This window comes from Blastomyces dermatitidis (assembly GCF_000003525.1).
Source record: "Blastomyces dermatitidis ER-3 genomic scaffold supercont1.6, whole genome shotgun sequence".
In the NCBI taxonomy this organism is placed as follows: domain Eukaryota; kingdom Fungi; phylum Ascomycota; class Eurotiomycetes; order Onygenales; family Ajellomycetaceae; genus Blastomyces; species Blastomyces dermatitidis.
In genome coordinates, this window is record NW_025544779.1 from 2208821 (window position 1) to 2223477 (window position 14657).

Here is a 14657-nt window from a genome sequence, read left to right on the forward strand (position 1 = left end):
TAAATATATCCCAGGGCGCCGGATTTGAGAGATGGTTACATCATTGATTTTTATACAAGGTACGCGAATCTCGAATGTCATGACGGCGTTTAACGATCTCACATTGACTATTTGATCTATTTGCAGGATGGTTGATTCTTCATTATTCTCGGAGAAGCTAGCAAGCAGGGTTATATTAGTTACATGTGTGGCTACACTATTTTAGACAAATATTTGTCACGGATATGTATTGTCATTGGTGGGCTAGCAATCTCGCTAACGCCATTAACCTACTCTACTATGCGTACAAACCATTAAGCTAACTGCATATCAGTAGCGATCAGTCAAGAAAACTTCCCGAGTCAACGTCTCGTACTCTGTCTGGTGGCAATCGAACGGCAATAATGTTCCGCGAAGTGTGGCCCTGCACGCTGCGCAGCACAAATGACGCCAGCTCACTCGCAAGAAGTGTGTATAACGGGGGGGCGGGGGGGGGGTGTGTGGTCGGCTCTGACCTCTGTCCTGCCCTCCATTATCTATTCACATCCGTTCTGCTAAAGGATGTTCCTCCAAAGGACGGGACGAAAGAAGATGAAGCCAATGACTCTTGATCTTGATCCCTTTCCCATGACTCCCGTCAGAGCGGATAGAAAGCTCGCTTTACCCCAGACCGTTTCCGGCCCAGCCTGGTTGATCGTGCATGAACCGCTCGCTGCACGAAAGCCAGACTAGTGTGAAGGTGCATTTGCAAGTTTGTTTTCATACAAAAAATAAAATAAAATAAAAAATGCAAGAGATCTATGAGCTCAACAGTTCGGACTTATTATATTGACGCGCTTCAAAACTTCACGTCGCGTCTTGAGCTAGCTATTTATTTATATAGAATAATATAAATAAATAAATACATTCCCCAAAAGAGCTCCCAAACTCTGGAGTTTTACCTTCAAAACTCTTTTATTTTGCCAGTGTGGAATCCCGGAGTACATGTTGTTCAGCTACAGCTACAGCTACAGTTACAGCTACACCGACAACTATGTCGGCTGCGGATGAAAGAATTGATCCAGACGATAGTTCCTCTGTCTACTCGCGGACTCCGTCTGTCGAGAAACCCGACGATAAGGAATCGCATTGCCCTCGGGTTTCTATAGTGTCTATGAATAACGAAGATGGTGTAGACAAGACCCGCCCACCTACCCCGGGCGGCTTATGTTACGAGCCCCTCGTCAGCGAGCCAGGTGTGATTGACGACCCTGGTGAGGAGAAGGCTACCGACAACAGCGAAAAAGGAAAGGGAAAAAGGATATCCTGCTGCAGGAAGGAGAGAACATGTTGCAGGTTCAAAACGCCACCTCCTCGCCGTCTATCCTCGCCGATAACCGAATTTGAGAATGGGTTGGAGTCGTGTTGCTCAGGGCGGGCTACCGTCTGGCCGTCTTATTCAATAAAAGTGCCCCCTCCCTCCATCGCTGAGGAGAATCCGTGCTGCAGAGGAGGTGGAGACTGCGATTCTTTAGGTATATGAAAGCAATTGCTGCTGAAAACATTCTGTCCATGCAAGTAAGATCAAAATCCATGCTAACTTGAGAATGCAGACGAATGTCTTGTCGAGTACGCCACACGTCTATGTTCGATGGACGACCAGCATAGCGAAGACACCGCAAGCCTCCCGCTAGGAGAGAATTGTTGTGTGCGCGAAGAATATCGGGAGGAGAGTCTTACTCTGCCCAGAGAGTGCAGGAGGTACTCCGCGATGCTCCTTCCCGAAAGCGCTGAGCTCCCGCCTCGACGTCTCGGCCACATTCTCAGCCGCCAACGTGCGCGGAAGCCATGTACGAGACACTTGAGAATGGCTTCAGAACATCTTTCAGATAAAGGACCTAGGGGGGAGGAGAGTGTTTTCTCAACCTTCTCTGGATCTGTTAAAGCTGGGGAGGCTTCCTTCGTTTCCCGCATCAGCAACATCGTCCACAGATGCCTCTACAGTGTACCCCGCCGTCTCGTGTTTCCTGACGACAAATCTTGCTGTAGAGTGAGCCGCGAACGCAAGCAAAGTCTTCTTCTTCAAAATGGCTGCAAATCCACCTTGATTTCCTCCAAACCTTCAGCGGACAAAGTCGATGCCGCGACGACGAATACTGCTAAGCCGACTCCCGAAATTGATATCGAGAAGGGCAATGTCGACAAAGTGTATGTTCTTTCACTCGGTGTGTTCGGGATGACATGTACGGGATGCGAATCCAAACTGCGGAATCTGTTGAATTCGTACACTGGTGTCAGCGAAGTGCGTACCAGCTTTATGTTGAACCGCGCAGACCTGGTATACGACTCGTCCATAGTTAGTGATCCAGCAGAGATCACCTCAAGAATCAAGAAAGTCACCGGCTTCACATGCACAATCCTTAGGACAGGGCTTGCCGCCACATATGTCTCCGGAGAGCGCGTCCACATCAGAAATCTCGATTTAAAGGGCCTAGACATCATCCAACAGATAGATGGGGTTAGCCATGTCGTACCCCTTCGCGATGGGACGTATGAAGTTTTCTATAACCCCCAGACTACTGGGATCAGGGATATGCTTGATGCGGCAAATGCCTCCACCAAAACATCCAGCAGAGGCCATGCGGAACTAGCTACCGACAGCTCCTCTGAAGGTATTGCTCACGCTATTGCAAACTCACACTGGTACTGGCTAGTTGGGCGCACTGTGGTGGCCGCAATGTTTACGATCCCAGTGCTCGTGTTTGCATGGGCACCATTTGCTAGATATGCCCCTTTCCCGAAACAAACCTCGTTCATATCCTCGGCCTTTGCACTTGCAACCGTCGTACAACTTCTCGCAATCCCGATATATATGCATGCATTTCGGTCGTTGATATACCGGAGGGAAATAGATATGGATGTTCTGGTTGTCTTGTCCATTACGAGCGCTTATATTTACTCTGTGGTATCATATGCGTTCGAGATGCGATTTTCGACAGACAAGACAGTGCTAGGTCACCCTATTTTCGAGACCAGCTCGTTGCTGATCACTTTGATTCTCTTAGGCAGACTGATGGCTGCATGGGTTAGGAGAAATGCTCAGAATGCTATCAAACTAGGCACATCACAACCAAAATCTGCCTGTCTTGTTAAAAAGGCGTCCCCCAATACCAATAAGAGTTTCCGTGCCAGCACCTTTTTGGACTCGGGCGACTTCCAACCCGATTCTGTCGATAGCTCACTCCTTCATTACGGAGATATCATTCAAGGGAAGGCCTCCGAAATTATTGTCACTGATGGTATCGTTGTTAGCGGCAGCGCGGAAATAGACGAGTCGCACATTACTGGAGAACATGAACCAGTTGTTCGTTCCAGGAAGGCATATGTCTATGCAGGATCGACTATCATCAATGGCCAGATAAATTACCGAGTAACGAGGCTCGTGTCAGAAAATACCCTCAGCATCGTCAGACGGCTCGTCTCTACGGCGGCATCATCAAGAACGAAGGCACTAGAGAGAGCCGATTTAGCTGCCTCATACCTGACCCCCATAATCCTCGCTGTTGCGTGTATTGCATTCCTCATTTGGGTTCTTGTCAACCGCTTCGTCAGGAATTGGGATGATGCAAAATCGTCAGTCAACGCTCTTACGCATGCCATTGCGATCCTAGCTATCAGCTGCCCTTGTGCGTTAGCACTGGCAGTCCCAATGGTTCTAACTGTTGCCAGCACGGTAGGAGCCAGAAAGGGCGTCCTATTCAAGACGGGAGCTGCTCTCGAAGTTGGGTGCAACATCAGCCATGTTGTTTTCGATAAAACAGGAACCTTGACATCGGGCGAGCTGGCTGTCCTTTGCGAAACACTTCTTTGCAAAGAATCAGGTAAAACCTGCCAGGAAATAAGCAGAGTGGCATTGATGATTACAAGGGGGAATCGCCATCCCGTCTCCCTGGCAATCACACAATATCTAGCTGGCAACGGCGCCCAAACAACCAGCACCCTTCCTCCCGAAGTAGACTCCAAGATAGTAATCGGCAAGGGCATCGAAATAACCACCGACAAAGGCACAACAATAAAAGGCGGCAGCCCCTCCTGGCTCGGCGTCGAATCTCACCCCAAAGTCAAAGACCTCCTCGAAGCATCCCTGACCACATTCTGCGTGGTACAAAACGACACCCTCCTCGCCGTCTTTGGCCTCACCAGCACCATTCGCCCCGAAGCCGCGGCCGTCCTCAAACGACTGCATAGCATGAACATAACCACCCACCTACTCTCAGGCGATAACCCCCTCGCCGTCCGCGCCGTCGCCACAGTCCTAAACTTCGACACAGCCAACGTCCGCAGCCTCTGCCAACCCGAAAGCAAAGCAGAATACATTCGCAAGCTGCAGATGGCTCCGATACCTACCCTCTCCCTCTCTGCCTCCACCACCCCCACCACCCCTACCACCTCTCTCTTCCGCCTCCGATCCCTCCCTTCCCCCCCGAAAGAAAAGGTCCTCTTCATCGGTGACGGCACCAATGACGCCCCCGCCCTCTCCCAAGCCGACCTAGGAATCTGCATGACAAACGCAACCGACATCGCCGCCGACGCCGCCGACGTCGGCATCCTCTCCGGCTCCCTAGCCGGCCTGCTGACCTTCCTAGACCTCTCGCGGCAAGCGACACGGCGCATCCGGCTCAACATCGCGTGGGCGGTGGTGTACAATGTGTTTGCGGTGCTATTTGCGGGCGGTGCGTTTGAGGCGGTTGGGTTTCGGATTGAGCCGAGCTATGCGGGTCTAGGGGAAGTTGTTAGTCTATTGCCGGTTGTGGTGGTTAGTTTGAGTTTGGGGGTGGGGGTGGGGGTGTCATGGGCGTGGCCGTGGTCGTGGTCTGGTTTGAGGGCGGACACGTTGATATAGGATGGATGTGGGTGGATGGGGCGAAAGGGAGAAAGAGGGGGTTTGTCGTCACACGTCCCACTCCACCCCCTTTCTACTCTCCTGGTATTCACGCTATTCATTCTCTCTCTCTTTCCTTTTCTTTTTCCTTTGCTACCTGTGGATACGGGGTCTTCCATGTATGGGATCATGGATGGGTTGGTTAATTAATCTAATATTTCGGTTTTGCTGTACTGAAGGATGTTGGCCGCATTGCAAAGCTAGTTCACTTTGATACCTTACCTTAGCTCCCTTTATTATTAACTATATATTAATAATGTCACCAACGACAGTCGTTCTGCTCATCCTCCTATCATTCCTGTAGCGCTCGAATTATCTAACTGACATATTATGAACGGCGATAGTGCGCTGCAAGACTCTTCAGATGAATTCACGTATTGCTAAGAAGCGGAATCAGTAGGCAAAGAGAAGGTATAGAATGTCAATGGGGCCCAACCGCCGGCCCATACTCTTATAAAAGATGAAAGAATATAAATATAATGACAACAAAAAACGGGGTCGTCCAAACATGAAATCTATTTTTGAGAAACAAAAAATTAAACAAAACTTAACGCCCCCGCGAAAAACATTGGGTATCAAAACGAAAAAAAAAAAAAAGAAAGAAAGAAAGAGAGAAAACAAAATAGCAGCTCTAGATACATACCCTTCCAAATTACAAAGTAAAAACGCCAGATAGGACGAGGAATGAAATAAACAGCACCATTTCCTGCCAACATGCAAAACGAGACAAAAAAAGAAAGAAAAAATACTAATAAAAACACACCGAATACACAAACTCCAAGGCATATAAGCACGGGAGTGCTTAAAGCCGGGCTCGAGTACCGGGCTTAACCAAAAGAAAAAAAACAAAAAAAAACCGAAAAGACAAAGAAAAGGTTACAAACCCAGAAGCACGCAGGAGGACGGAGAAAGCCCCGGATCTTGCGAGTCGGACTCGTACCAAAAAAAAAGAAAAAGAAAAAAAACGCGATCCCTCGTCCAAAGAAAAAATAAAAGAAAAAAAGAAAAAACCACCCCCTCCTCTCCCCTCCCTGGCAAGATGCAATCTCCCCAGAAGAAAAAAACGAAGATGAACCCAGAAAGAACCTATGCTGCCATCACAGCATCGACCTAGCGGGAAACATCTCGTCCTTCTTCGGGTCGAAATCACCGAAGAAACCCCCATTCATCAGCTCGGCAACGATCCTTTTACGGATCTCGGGAATATCCCTCGCCCCATATCTCAGAGGCTTGCCCAACGATACCAACTTGGCAGTCGTCAGGAGGAATACCCCGCAGTCACTGCCGTTATTTTGCTGTGGGGAAATCGACGGGAGCACCCGCCACTCCTCTTCCACGAAGAGGTCGCCCAACTCACCTCGGAGCCATTCCTTGGCCGTGGCGATGTGGCCCAAGGAAGGTGACCCCAGGGAGTCGAAATGCTCGATCGTTCGAGCGGCCGGTCTTACGACCATGAGGGTCCAGTGCGAGCGGTCGTGGATGGGGACGAAAATCGTCTCCACCCCCAACAATTTCTCGCCCCCGATCTTGGCACGTGTCGCCCAACGCCTTACGCTCTCGTAACCTTTGTCCCGAAGGTTCGAGAAGAAGTATGTTGAAAAGGCGTGGTACTTGGGCTTGTCGTGCCGCCCAGAATTCCCTGCTTCCTGACGTGCATGGTCGACGATCAACTCGAGATACGCGTTGATTACTTCATCGTTGAGCCACTCGAGCTTCGTGTAACACGTGTTCAGGGCTTTCCGGGTGAGGGGTTCGCCGCGAGGCGTGGTCCCAACCTCACTTTTGTCGGAAAGAGCCATCGCACGGTCTACTTTAGCTTCCCAGTTGGCTGTCAAGTGCTTGACGTAGGGGACTTCTGGAGATCGTAGAAGGGGTTGGTCGTACTGGACCGAGTGGTCTGCCGGTGTTTCCTTATCCGTTAGCTCTAGAGCTAGGCGACCCGATTCCTCTGCTGTGACAGACTCGAGTGGTTGAAATGGCGTGACACGAGAAAGAGGATCGTAGGCTCGCACTGAAGAAATTGGCCGTCCCATTGGAGATTCCGATTCAAGCCAGTGGACTTCTTTGGCTTCGCGTCGTGGTCGAGGTGGGCTGGTCAGAAAACCTTCGTACTCGGGAGAGGAGGGGGACAGTCCCTCTTTGGGTGGCTCAGGCTCTTCAGCTTCAACAGATGCTTCAGGTTGACAAGTGATTTCTTCCGCTGGAGGGGGCAATTCTGTCGGCGGGGGTGAGGAAGGAGGAGTAGTAGTCGGGGGAAGTTGGGGACGAGGGGGCCAATTTTCTGGCTCGGGAATATCAATTCCCGACATCTCTTCAATAGGTCTACTCCTCAATTTCGCAAAAGATTCATGGTATGCCCGTAGAGCAGCTGCACTAGGTGGTATGGCATTTGGCCAAGCTCCTTTAATCAACTCGCCGCGTCTTGGAGCTCGCGGAAGGGCAGCTTTGTTCACATCCTCTTGGCTAAGTTGAGCCAGCTTTCGAGACGTTCTGGTTTTCGATTTGGCTTTGTCACTCAGCTTTTTCTTCTGTACCTTTGCGCCTTTCACAATACCATCCTTTGTGGTGGTGGTGGTGGTGAGTAGTGTTCGGGTAGGAGCTTTTTCCTTAGGAAGACGATAATAGTCTATCATGTCTGAGGCTGGCATATCGCGAGGCGGGCGAGGAGGTGTGACATCTTCATACTCGTCAATTATGACTTGGGGGGATGAGGAGCCTTGTTTCTTCTGGCCCATCCCTAACTTCCGAGCTTTCAATTGGTGGCGCTCGGTAGACGACGCGCGACGAAGATTTCTGGTGTCTTGTTGTTGGCGATTAATTCTGCGCCGGACGAATTTAGAAGTCACTTTATCATAGATCGCCACTGCCCGTCTTTTTGCACTTCCCACGACTTCAACAGCTGCTTGAAGGAATTCTCGATAGGTGTGTCTGACTCTGTTGCCAACTGCTTCTATAGCGAAACGTGATGATCTTAGTATCGGGTAATAGGTGTCAGAAACTTCTTGCAATATATCTTGCAAGTATGAAAGCTGGGTACAACGAATTAGTATACGCTAGTCCCATTCATGGTTTGTTAGCACTCACTCGTTGAAGCTCATATGCATGTTCTGGAGATGTAGGAGGAATGGCATTGCCATCGGACAGTGGGACTACCATCCCGTGGCTTGAAGTTCGTCGGCATCCAGCCAATGCGCCCGACATTAGAGCTACCTGGTCTCGCATATAGCCGGCGTCGGCTTCGCTCAGGTGAAATATTTCAGTGGGTGGAATGGCGATCTGGCGGACAGAAACTGGAGTCGCTGGCCAAGTACCAGGCATGTGTTGAGGAGTCCGTTGGATTTGTGAGATGTCATCTTCAGTACGACCCTAATACAAGACAACAAAAAATCAGATTAGAACAAAACACAGTTTAAAACATAGATGGTAAGGTTAGGGGTTTATTTATTTTTTTTTTCTCGCTTACATGGACTGGAGATGCTTGGAGTAGGGAGCCTTCATAAGGAGGCGCGTCGACCATTGATGTGTCAATAGGTGACTCGGGTATAGCCTGGAGGAAGGATAAAACACAGTTAGCAACAAGCCAAGATACTAAAAATGAAGACGGGGATATATACAGTAACCTGTGCTCCTGCTGGTTGTTTGTGATTGTGCATCCCCCCCTGGCCGTCACGTGAAGCCCTATGCTCATCGCATGCGTAGCCATCAACAGCCTCGATTCGCCGTTTGCGTGAATTTGGGCTAGCCGCCGACTGAGGAGCCGATCGCGAGGGAGTATATGGATATGGGTTGTTGCCTCTTCGGGTAGTGAATTGGTTTCTAAGCTCAACCATCGGTCGTTGCATTGCAATATCTTCAGCCTGGTTTCGCATATACCAGGTTTTTGCTGGTTCCGCAACACTGCGGAAATATGCTTGGCGATTCGAGATTGGCGGTAATAGGTTGCCAGAACGATGTTTTTTAGATGTAAGTTGATCAATAAGACTCTTCCGTGAAACTGGTGGGGCACGGTAAACGTTGACAAGATGTGGTTGAGGCCCGCTTAGAAGGGGTTGAGGTAAAGTTTTTCTTCGAGGCTTCAAGAATTCTGGCTGGGGGTATATTTGAGGTCGCTCCGGAACAGGCTCCGGAACAAACGGAAGAGGATTTGGAGGGCAAATAGGGAGGTGTTGTGGGTAGGTATCTTCCTCCACATCATTGACAGGAAGTGTAGATTGACTGACACTAGGTTGATCTTGCTGGTGGCTAGTCTCGGGTGCGGGATGTGGAAGAAGATCTTCCTGGGGGGTTGGTTCCCAGTCCATCATATTAGTGGGCTCCGCGGCGGAAGCCTGCGCTGCTTGAAAGTTTTGTATTAAAACGTGTCGAAGAATCCGGGACATGGGGCAATCAGTTCGACGGCAGCTTAAAATTGAGAAGTGAAAAAATGGGAGTAGGGCAGTGTGAAGAGAGATATTGGGTCAAGAAAATGCTAGAGCGCGCTGAGGACCAATCAGATAGCTCAAGCAAGATAAAGAGACCTTAGCAGAAGGAAAAGAAAAAGAAAAAAGACTTCGTGTTGAGAGTACAGATGGAATAGGGATGGTGATGTTGATGGTGATGATGATGACCGTGTAGCAACACCAATGTTTATCAACGGTGAGGACGTGGTAGAAGTCCAAGCACGCGGCCTGATCAGAGTAGGACAAGTCTAACTTTCAACAAGCGACGTGAGAAGCAATAGCCCCTTGAAAAGGAGGGACAAGTTCGACTCTTTGGTAGACTTAGGAGCAGTAGGGTTTGGCTTGGTCAGGGGTTGGCTATTTGCAGCGCAACGAAATCGTTCTGGAGATAATCTCGTAGGAGTGGTGGATGGAAAAGAGAAGTTCAACCGTAAGTGGCAGAGGAGAATGTAAAGAGGATGATGGTGATGAGGGATGAGGGATGTTGTTGTTGTTTATATATTTTGTGTTGTTGTTGTTGCTGTTGTTGTTGCTGTTGTTGTTGTGTTGATGGTAAACAACGACGGGGGCAGGAAAGAGCAGGTACGATCAGCTCGCTGTCCCGATTCGGACTCGTGATGTTGCCAGGCAGCTGCGGCTCAATTCACTGCGCAGTGTTGTTGTGTTGTTGTGGTGTTGCTGTGTTGTTGTGTTGAAGTGAATAGAGAGGTCAAGTGTGTATATAGGGGATATCAGATCTGCCAGATGCTCGACTGAACCTCAACACAGACAGGACTCCTAGCCAAAACACCTCGAGGATAGACGAACAAAAAGGTGAGGTGAGAGATATAACACACAGTTAGATATCAGAGCGAAGTAGTAAGATGACCCAGGCAAAGGAGGTAGTAGTAGTAGTAGTGGCGGTCGTAGGGGGGGAGAAATGAAGATGAACAGCGGGATGTATACAGTAGTAACGGGGGGTACAGAGGCAAATAATCGAGGGCCGCGCTGAGATCCAACCACTTCCATGCAAGTTTCTTTACTCTGCAAACATGTAGAAACCAGCGCGTGGAATGCTTTCTTCCAAAGCAAACAGGTAGACGACGATTAGGTCCAAAAGCTGTTCGTTCGTCGTGGTAGATGTTCGTACATACATGTGCATGCATGCACTGTTGTAGTTGGCAGAGGAGATTGGATAAGAAGTAGGAAACAGAACGAAAAAGGCAAAGCCAACGGCTTGTCCCGAATAGATGGGTGGTTTGTTGTAGAAGAGTAGAGTTGGCTTGCACAGGGATCTGGGGAACAAAGAGGATAGATGATGGATGGATTGGGGGGGGAAGCTTGCGGAGAGAAGCTAGAGAGATATGGTACAAGCCGGATATAACAAGGATGTATAGGTAGTGTGTATGGAGCTTTAATCAACGACGCAGCGTAGTAGTAGCAATCGTAGAGGTGGTATAGCATATAGCTGTAGAAAAGATGATAGAAGAAAAGCGACAGGAAGAAGAGAAGAAGAAGAAGAAGAAGAAGAAAAGGGAAAAACAATCTCCCTCAACACGCGCAAGCATGTTCATGTAGTTAAAACAGCAGGAGCAAAATAAAAATGAAAAATGAAAATGAAATAAATACAATAAAAAAAAATAAAAAAAGCAAACAAACAAAAATAAAAACAAAAATAAAAAAAAGGGAACCCCCCCCTCCTTCCTTCCGCTTTTGATAGAACGGGAGGAGCCGTGGAGGAGAAAAGAAGATCCCGGAGTTTTCCCGCCGCCCCTAAATGTACTGTACAAGCACAAGTGCTCCGTAACCATCCGGCGGAGATGGGGAAATGAGGTGGTGTTTGGCGGAAAGTTGAGCAAGCAACACGCGCGATGGGGCGGAATGGAACAACTTAACTTTTGTCTCTTGCGCCGGGCCACAAGCGCGTTTATATATGGCGCAGGAGAGGGCGGCAAACATGTGGCTGGGGGTCACGTGGAGTGGGCAATGTTGCCTGGTTGGGTTTAGTCTATGGCCGTTGACAGTGTGGCCATGGTTTGGGAGTGCGCTATTCCTGATCAGGTGCGGGAGCTCATATAAATTAATTCTACAGAGTTTAAGTAGTTACATAGGAAGTACTGAACTGCAAAGAAGAAATGAAAGAAAACAAACATAGCAATAAATTATGTTGTTCTATTTTTTTTTCACTTGTCTTTCTTGCTTCCAATGCATCTATTTGCGTGTATATGCGTCCCGGCGCTAGGAAGGTTGCTGAACAATGAATATATATATATATATTTGAGCAAGGGAGAAATCAAGAAGCCTAAAGAATACCAAAAATACCTATAAAAAAACCTTTCCAAGAAGAAAAAAAAAAAAAACAATTCTGAATAAAACTACTGTAAACACATGCTCATCAACTCATCAACAATAACATACTGTACAATAAAGATATGTACCCCACCCCAGCTCTAGTCGCATCAGCCCTGCTGATATGAGTGTTCCTATATATATATATATATATATATATGTGTGTGTGTGTGTGTGTGAGAATGTGTATGCCACAGAGAGGGAGAGAGCCAACCACTATGGAATATGAAAAAAAAAAAAAAAAAAAAAATCTCTACGGCCCTAATCCAATGAGCTGAAATATAATCGGGTTAACCTCAACAGACAACCAGCCGATTCCTACCAATTCATATATTATTAGCGAAAAAAAAAAAAAAAAAAGGGGGCGCCACAAAGAAAATAAGGTCCAAAGGATGGTGAGGGGAGAGGGGATGAGAACATACCAAAATACACAACTAACTTCGTCACAACCTCCACATCGTACCGTACCCGCGGCGGCGTGATCTTCGAAAACATCTCCTTCTCCTCCTCAGCTCCAAGCTGATACTCAAGCGCATCCGCAGCCACATTCACATTCACATCCGCGTTCGCGCCAGTACCGCTAGCACCGCTAGCACCGTCAGCACCGCCAGCACCATCCATATTCGGAGTGCTCTCCGCGCTAAACACAGGTGTCCCCGTCCCCATCATATGCTCGTACTCATCAAGTTTGCGCGGGCTCCGTACCGCCGGGTTGTTTTCCCCGCCTCCGAATCTCTGGGAACCACCAGCAGCTGGGGAAGAGGCGGACGACGTGTCACGCATGTTTTGTTTGTCCTCAATGGTGGGTGGAAGTCTGCGTCCGGCACTGACGCTGCGCGATTGGTTGGAGGAGGTACTTTCCCGTCGTCGCTTCTCCCGATAAGCGAGTGTTTCGTAGGCGTCTGCTTCAGATTGCGGGCCTATGGAGATTGCCCGTCGGCGCGGGTGGCGGATTGAGGTGAGGATGGAGGGGATTTCGGAGACGTTGGGGATTATGTCGTCGTCTTTTAGGTGGCCGGGGACTTGTTCGTATTCGCTGTGGGATTAATACGTTTTTAGCTGAGGTTCCTGGTATGGCTAGGTGGGTGTGCGAGGGGGGAGTGGGTAAGGGTGGTTGGCCTGTATGACATACGATGCAAGCGTGAAGAATCTTCTGGGAAGATTAAGGCCCAGTCGTTCTATGACACGGAATATCGGGGGCAGTATCCTATGGAGGGACGGTTTCATTATTTCCCTCCACAAGAAGACAATCACGACCCCAAGAATAATCCGCAGGATAGTCTTGATCCAGCCAACCTTTGCCAAATCATAAGGGACAGTCCCTGGGTAAGGGTCACCCCAAGCAAACGTGGTCTGGGCAAAATGCCAGTTCCCAAATTCTGCGCCCATCAACACTCCAGCGAAAGCAACACTATCATCGAAGCATGGACACGAATCGGCGGGTTCGGGGTGCATTCGAACCAATGCAAGAACAACCACAACCACCGCAAACACCGTATTAATCGAGCCTGAATAGATAATTTCATCATACGTCTCACCATATGAACATCGTAAGAAGCCCAACAAAGCGCCAAGGAAGCTGCCGATGATAACATCAAAGAACCCATGCATCCCGCAGTATAGCCTCCCAATTACAATGGATGTGCCAAATATGTATAGGACAATGCGGAAGATAGTATTCGTGACCGGACTGGCAGTAGAATCAGGCGAGTTTAAAAGATGAAGCGCGTAAACGACGACGGAGATTGCGTTGGTCGAGTGAGTAGAGGGGAATCCGTATTCTAACGCCGCGGAGCCAGACATGGTAATGCGATGGAGGGGTGGGGACAAGGGTCGAGGAAGACATAACATGTCCTTAAACCAGCCGCTGATGAAGACGCCCGACGCTAAGAGGTGTACTAATCTGCATAGATGTATCAGCTCCATCCTCAATTCTCCTCCGCATCTCGATACCCTGTTATACTCGGAGAAGGCGGGGGAGATAGAGGAAATCCAATCTGTCGCGCGACTCACCCTCGACCAACCTCTGTATAGCCGCACCAGAATAGGATAGGTAGCATTACCATGTAGAAGGTATGGGTACCCAAATTGGCGGTGATCGCAAACCAAGAATCAAGGGAAGGGGTGCGCATTCGTGCCTGGAACCAAGCGAGATAGGGCGTTTCCCACCGCACCAGGGGGAGAAGGGCTGTACGTAGCTTGTACCGCCATTTGGGGAGTTTCTGTTGATCTGCGCAAGTTCAAACTATTTTGTTAGCTCTGGGGTGTTTTTATTTATTTATTTATTTATGTATTTATTTATTTATTTATATTCATATTTTTTTTTCTCAAGTATGGGAATGTGTTTCGTAAACATTGGCAGGCGCATTAACGGCAGTAACTCAACGACATGGAATGAATGAACATACAATGGTCCAAGCCTTTTAAGCCCGCATCGGGCTGGTCTGCTTTTCCTTTAGTCATGGGCAAATTTCCGTGTCAGACTGAGAGAACGATTGCGGCGGGGAAGAGTTGACAAGAGAGCCATATAGTTATGTTATAGAGCTTAGCACATCCAAAAACAGAGAATAAGCCAGGGGGTTATTACGGGACAACTCGCAGACAGGGACCTCAATGCATCTAAATGGTAGGCAAATAATGGAATCCAATAGTGTGTAGCAGGATTGAGGCAATAATGAATAGCTGTGGAGGAGAAGTTCTTCGTATGGAAAGTTGAGGCTGTCAAAGCTGCCAGCCCTCGGCTGTTGGAGCTTAGTCAGGGGCGGACCATGGACAACAAATAAGTCGCGGCTATTTTTACAACAAACAAAAAAATGAATGCGGAAGAGCAGCCCCTGCAGAGATCTATTTGTATTGTTTTATCTATTTTTCTGTTGTAGTACTCTCCGTACGCTGTTGAGAAATGCATTGTTATTTCATCTGTACATGTAGGTAACTAGTTTCAAAGACGTCTCAAATTGACGGGAGCTGTTTTTCCATAAGGATTCTCA

General features: G+C 48.5%; 3 protein-coding genes across 4 annotated transcripts; 1 reads left to right on the forward strand and 2 right to left on the reverse strand.

Annotated features, from left to right (window-relative positions):
- The first annotated feature begins 1 nt into the window (after position 1).
- Positions 2-5181, forward strand: BDCG_06110 (copper-transporting ATPase). The gene is made up of 3 exons (XM_045421833.1): positions 2-59; positions 127-1493; positions 1572-5181. Exons 2-3 carry the CDS (start codon positions 1013-1015, stop codon positions 4859-4861), a joined length of 3771 nt encoding a protein of 1256 aa, XP_045277615.1. The 5' UTR covers positions 2-59; positions 127-1012; the 3' UTR covers positions 4862-5181.
- BDCG_06111 (Ulp1 protease) lies at positions 5035-11200 on the reverse strand. The gene is made up of 4 exons (XM_045421834.1): positions 8515-11200; positions 8364-8447; positions 7985-8266; positions 5035-7929 (listed from the first exon to the last, which is right to left on the reverse strand). Exons 1-4 carry the CDS (start codon positions 9277-9279, stop codon positions 5998-6000), a joined length of 3063 nt encoding a protein of 1020 aa, XP_045277616.1. The 5' UTR covers positions 9280-11200; the 3' UTR covers positions 5035-5997.
- Positions 11201-11435: 235 nt separating this feature from the next.
- On the reverse strand, positions 11436-14435 carry BDCG_06112. 2 transcript variants are annotated; one of them, XM_045421835.1, is made up of 5 exons: positions 14076-14435; positions 13681-13897; positions 12800-13570; positions 12090-12703; positions 11436-11985 (listed from the first exon to the last, which is right to left on the reverse strand). In XM_045421835.1, exons 1-5 carry the CDS (start codon positions 14128-14130, stop codon positions 11921-11923), a joined length of 1722 nt encoding a protein of 573 aa, XP_045277617.1. In that variant the 5' UTR covers positions 14131-14435; the 3' UTR covers positions 11436-11920. The 2 variants fall into 2 exon arrangements, with proteins under 2 accessions (XP_045277617.1, XP_045281544.1); XM_045421836.1 differs by having other exon boundaries at positions 11484-11985; positions 13681-13912; positions 14076-14399.
- Positions 14436-14657: the final 222 nt, after the last annotated feature.

Bases quoted from the DNA above. Each gene is read 5' to 3' on its own strand.
- BDCG_06110 (XM_045421833.1), top strand. From the start codon at position 1,013: ATGTCGGCTGCGGATGAAAGAATTGATCCAGACGATAGTTCCTCTGTC. The intron at 1,494-1,571 runs GTATATGAAAGC...TTGAGAATGCAG, and splicing joins TGGAGACTGCGATTCTTTAG to ACGAATGTCTTGTCGAGTAC.
- BDCG_06111 (XM_045421834.1), bottom strand. From the start codon at position 9,279: ATGTCCCGGATTCTTCGACACGTTTTAATACAAAACTTTCAAGCAGCG. The intron at 8,448-8,514 runs GTATATATCCCC...TCCTTCCTCCAG, and splicing joins CAGCAGGAGCACAGGTTACT to GCTATACCCGAGTCACCTAT. The intron at 8,267-8,363 runs GTAAGCGAGAAA...GTCTTGTATTAG, and splicing joins TCCAAGCATCTCCAGTCCAT to GGTCGTACTGAAGATGACAT.
- BDCG_06112 (XM_045421835.1), bottom strand. From the start codon at position 14,130: ATGACTAAAGGAAAAGCAGACCAGCCCGATGCGGGCTTAAAAGGCTTG. The intron at 12,704-12,799 runs GTATGTCATACA...TTAATCCCACAG, and splicing joins AGATTCTTCACGCTTGCATC to CGAATACGAACAAGTCCCCG. The intron at 11,986-12,089 runs GTATGTTCTCAT...ATGAATTGGTAG, and splicing joins GAAGTTAGTTGTGTATTTTG to GAATCGGCTGGTTGTCTGTT.